Source organism: Lactuca virosa, chromosome 9, assembly GCF_052849685.1.
Source record: "Lactuca virosa cultivar CGN04683 chromosome 9, Lactuca_virosa_CGN04683_v6, whole genome shotgun sequence".
Lineage (NCBI taxonomy): Eukaryota > Viridiplantae > Streptophyta > Magnoliopsida > Asterales > Asteraceae > Lactuca > Lactuca virosa.
Genome location: NC_136434.1, coordinates 95,886,993 through 95,892,202, shown reverse-complemented (window position 1 = coordinate 95,892,202; position 5,210 = coordinate 95,886,993). Strand labels below are relative to the sequence as shown.

At 36.9% G+C, this 5,210-nt stretch overlaps 1 protein-coding gene across 1 annotated transcript; it reads right to left on the bottom strand.

Moving 5' to 3' along the window:
• Window positions 1-2,662: 2,662 nt before the first annotated feature.
• LOC145137647 (14 kDa zinc-binding protein) lies at window positions 2,663-4,734 on the bottom strand. Its single transcript, XM_079071775.1, has 5 exons — window positions 4,669-4,734; window positions 3,673-3,730; window positions 3,266-3,355; window positions 3,028-3,145; window positions 2,663-2,942 (listed from the first exon to the last, which is right to left on the bottom strand). The coding sequence occupies exons 1-5, from the start codon at window positions 4,722-4,724 to the stop codon at window positions 2,875-2,877; spliced, it is 390 nt and encodes a 129-aa protein (XP_078927901.1). The 5' UTR covers window positions 4,725-4,734; the 3' UTR covers window positions 2,663-2,874.
• Between the last annotated feature and the right edge of the window lie 476 nt (window positions 4,735-5,210).

Sequence of the window (5,210 nt, the reverse complement as noted above, 5' to 3'; positions counted from 1 at the left end):
GATGCTAGAGTTACCCGACATGCAAGAGAAAGACAGACTATTTTATTTCATGGATGGACTACAATCTTGGGCTTATAATGAGCTCAAGAGGAGAAATGTTAGAGACATCGACAAAGCTATCGCCGTGGCAGAAGATCTAATGGAATTTCGGAGAGAAAGCACAATTAAGAAGAATGGTGGGGGAGAACAAACTATGTCAGAATCGGAGCCAAAACAAGACACACCCCAACCTTTGAATATGAAAGGAAAAGCAATCGAAGGAAGATATCGAAGAGAAGAACGGAAGGAGATCAAGTGCTACTTGTGTGATGGTCCTCACTTGATCCGAGACTGTCCGAAGAAAAAGACCTTCTATGCGATGGTGTTGCAAGAAGAAGAAGACAAAGTACAAATAAGCTCAATGCGTTTTCTGAACTCAATATCGAAAGATGAGATAAAATCGTCTAAGAGGGAAGAAAATAAAGGAGGGAGTCTTATGTTCGTAGAAGCCAAAGTGAATGCAAGGAACACTAAGGCGCTAGTAGATTCCGGAGCAACACATAGTTTCATCGCAGAGGAAGAAGCAAGGAAGTTGGGTATTCATTATACAAAGGAGTTAGGTCGGTTGAAGGTTGTCAACTCTCCATCTAATCCGATCCTCGGAGTTTCTCGTGGAATACCCATGAAGATTGCAGAATGGGAAGGGACCATCGACTTGATAGTGGTTCCGATGGACGACTATCGCATGGTACTAGGAATGGATTTCCTGGATATGGTATGTTCTTGGTCGTTCGAAAGAGACAACACAATGCGTATAACCAAAGGATCAACTATCCATATAATTCCCTTGGAAAAAAGAAAGACAAAAGCTCGATCCCTTTCAACTATGAAGATGTGTTATGGCCAGAGCAATAATCAAGAAGAATATGAAGCCAAAAAGGGAAGTTCGAATAAACGAGGCACGTTTGAAAGAACAGGGATCCATATCCCACTTGAAGAGTTACTCAAGGTTTTACGAGGCTGAGAGAAGAAGTAGGATTCAAAGTACATTGAGAAATAAATGCATGCCTTACTCGAAGAGATGCTTTGGAGAAAACGAAAAGACACGAAGTAGCCCCGTGACAAGATCGAGACATATGTATAGAAGACTTGACGAGGACGTCAAGGGTTTAAGTGGGGGAGGGTGTTACGGACCAAGTTTCTGGAAAATTCTACAATCGTCTAGAGAACTCCGGAACGATCAAGTATACTCAAGAAGTCTCCGGAGAGATCAGGAATGCTCTACGAGACCCTGGAAGATGCTAGAATATTGTAGATGTCCGTGGAACAAATGAGAACGATCCAGAATAATCAAGAGGACGCTAGATGAAGCTAGAACGACTCGGAAGACTTTGGAATGATCTAGAACATGCTAGATCATACAAGAGCAATTTGGATAATGTCGGGACAACCTAGAACCTTCTAGAGCATCGTAGACAAGTATACCATTTTCTAGAGTCTTGTCAAGGCCATGTAAATAATAAGAAGAGTCTAGATTAGTCAAGAATGATCAGGACCTAGAAACTTCCATTTGAGGAGGTGTAAGGTGCCTATAAACAGGAAGGATGTCTCATTTGTAGAAATCATTGGGAAGTTGCCTTGTAAAGTAGTCGAGTCTTATATAGAAGCTTTATTTCTTACTTCGTAGCATTCCTTATCACATCTCTTGCTATCCTAGTTGTTAGTACATCGTGAGGAAGCGTTCCACGCCTGACTTAGTTGAAGAAGCACTAAGTGGCACACGGTATTGACTAGTATAATAGAGTCATCCCGTGACATCCGGCTTGTAAAGATCTTTCCGTTGATATATCGCACATCTCCAATTACGTATGGATCAAAAGTTACGGGCTTCTTTTGATCCTGTTTGTTATGTTCCCATTTGTCCATAAATGTTTCTGCTAGATCTTCGGTATGTTCCATATCAAAAGGGTTCTTTTTTTTTCTTTTGTTTGTTTATGTTCTCAACGATGGTGTTTTGTTTGCTGATGTAACGCTGGCCAAGAAAGCCAAGAAGTGGGCTAAGTAAATGTTTTAACCCAATCCCCCAACACTCTTAATCCAATAACCTGAACCTAAATTTTATGAGGCCTATTCTATTATAAAAAAAAATGATCCATAAATAGGCTTACTCTAAAAGTCTAGCAGCCCTAAGGTGTTATGAACAATAACATCTGTAGATTTTCAGCCCCCATAATTCCATGTAAGTCGTATTACAACTTCATGCATTAAATCTGAATTGATACATAAATATTTTCATGACTTTTGTAGTAGGTTTTCCAAAAGAGGTGCAATAAAAAGTGACATATGGAGTAGTCCATTTTACACGAAAGACCGTGAACATTTTATATTTTAATGAGAATTTTAAATAATTTTAATTTAAGTAATAAAATTACTATTATTTCTTTGTATGATACTTGCATTAGTAGTAATGTTATGGTTAAGCTACAAACAACTTTAAATGTCATCTGTGCGGGTAATTTATACTATATTTATAATATGCCGAAATGACTGAACGATTTGACAATCTTTTAGCGCTATCTTTAATGATCAAGACGTTCATGTCTTTTGTTCAGACAAGATTAGGCAAAAAAAAATACAAATTTTGTCCCATTCACATCAGCCATAGTCCAATAAACATCAAACACAATAAAAGAGGGTCTTTTTAAGTCTTGGACAACATACAATACATACTCAAAGCCTAGCATTATTATTATTATTATGAACATTGCCATTAATAGTAGGGGGTCCTGCTAATTGGTTTAAATTCCAAGGCAAACACAGCCCATAAATGTTCATTACAATTCAGTCAACAATATCAAACTATGCTTTGAGTAGCGAGGGCAATGCCATATTAGATTAGCCAGGTGGCCAGTTCATTTGTCGTCCCCCAAGGAGGTGAACATGAAGATGGTAAACAGATTGGCCTGTAATAAAAAATAAAAATGCATCAAAAACAAAATAAATAATAATAATAATGATATTAATATAAAAGTATAAAAGTATACGTACACCCATTTGGTCCATCATTGATGACAATTCTGAAACCTTCTTCAAGACCTTCTTGCTTTGCTACAACCTTTGCAGTGTACAGAAGATGACCAAGAATTTCACAATGCCTCTCCTCAGCCTACAAATACAACATCACATGAAAATGCAATCAAACCATACAAATTTACAAATATATATATATACTTTTTATAAATTAAATTAATATATGATGGTGTAAAATGTGAATATACTTAATTACCTTAGACAGACCAGTCAAACCATCCCTAACTTTTGGAATAAGCAAAATGTGTGTTGGTGCTTGAGGAGCAATGTCCCTGAATGCAAGAACCTGCCAAAGAAGAGGAGTGTGAAATTTAAGAAAAATAACAGCCCCTAAAGTGCTTAACCCAATAAAGGGTGGTGTCTTTATACATTAAGCCATATTTTTTTGGCTTAACCCATTAAGTCATTCTGACCAGATTAAGTCAAAAAGAGTCTCATATTGCATTGGCATTTAGATGGTTAATTCAAAATGTTACCTCTTCCAAGAAGGTTGAATTCAAGTACATACAAATTTGATCATTAAACAAATGTTGGTAGGAAGTTCAAACTTCAAAGTATAAAATATCTCAAAAACTAGAAGTCAAAACAGTAATGTGCTGCTACCTTATCATCCTCATAAACCACATTTGCTGGTATTTGCTTGTTAATGATCTTGTCAAAACTGTAAATTGAGAAAAGGAGGCCAACATAAGCATATTTTAAGCTTAGAAGATTTCAAAACAAGACATAATTAATGAAAACTGAAAAGTCTTTTCATGCAGTATAAATTTATAAGAAAAACTGTAAGCCCCTACGATATCAAAATGTGTAGTTACTGTTATAGCAATCACCAGCTAATCAACTAGAAAATTTTAAAAGAATCCAATCTGAATGGTAGAAACTGCTAAGCATTAAGTCTTCCATTTTAAAGAAATGAGAACATTGAATCTATACAAGATTTGCGCTAAAGTAAGAAGAGTCAGAGGTAGTGAGAGTGTACGGATATTAAGTACAATACATGTTCAGATTTCAGAAGCTTCACTGGAGCCTACAACCTAAGAAGGATAAAGGGATTTAATGAACAAACAGGCATAATGCCATTTTAGAAGATTTATTGATATACAACATTCTGATCAATGAATAGATAAGAGAAATACACCACTTTATAGAGGGTAAAATACATTAAATAGCAAGTTAGCAACCAATGTTAACAAATGCTCCAGTTTGGTCACTCAAGAAATGTTTGTACACGACGAGAAGATAATCAATTCAAGTTCCTTGCTCGCTAGTCTCTACATTTGGGACCTATCAAGTAGATATATTTGTGATGAACTATGACCAAAAGCCATGGCAATTTTTTGCATTTGAATAACATCGTTAATCGACTTGCAAAACCCTAAAGCTATCCCTGTTTTGGGACTTAGGGAGTATAAAACGCTAGACACTGGTTTAGTTAACGAATCAGTGGTACAAAACATTAATCATACAATCAGGAACACGATTACAACGGAAAGCCATAGATAAGCCAACGACAACAACGAAACGATGTAGATCAAAACTTTATGTGGATAATCATCCAGCACTAACAGATGAGTAAATAGTGGCAGAGGAAGAGTGTACATGGTGGGAGAGTCGGAGGCAACGACAGCAAGAGCTGCGTCTTTCTCAGACGCCATCGCAGAAGACTGTTGGTATCAGTTGGTATCAAAGCATTAGTTTAAGCGAACTAGGAATTTGTAGGATTTCTAGACTTAAACTTAGAATGCTAAGCGATGATTGTGAGAGGAGTGTCTAGTATATTTTAGACACAAGCACTAGTTTATTTTAGGAAAGATGCCTAAAATGCTTTTATGTGCTATATACTATTATTTGTTCAGATCTATGGTCTATTGCCAACCGGATCTGTTAACCTTATGTGTTCAGGATTCTAAACGTATGACTACGATATTAGAACTAGCATGTAAACGTTTCAGAGCGATAAGGATGATTTAAACGTCTATCCTAAATAAAGATCTAAATTCACCTTATTCGGTGTATAGATCAAAATGGCAAGAACCCGCAGTGGAGCTGGGAATGCAAATGGGAATAGGAATCAACCCCCTGTGATTCAGCAAATACCTGTTGTAGCAGATGCTCCTGAGCCAAACACGATGGCCGGAGTA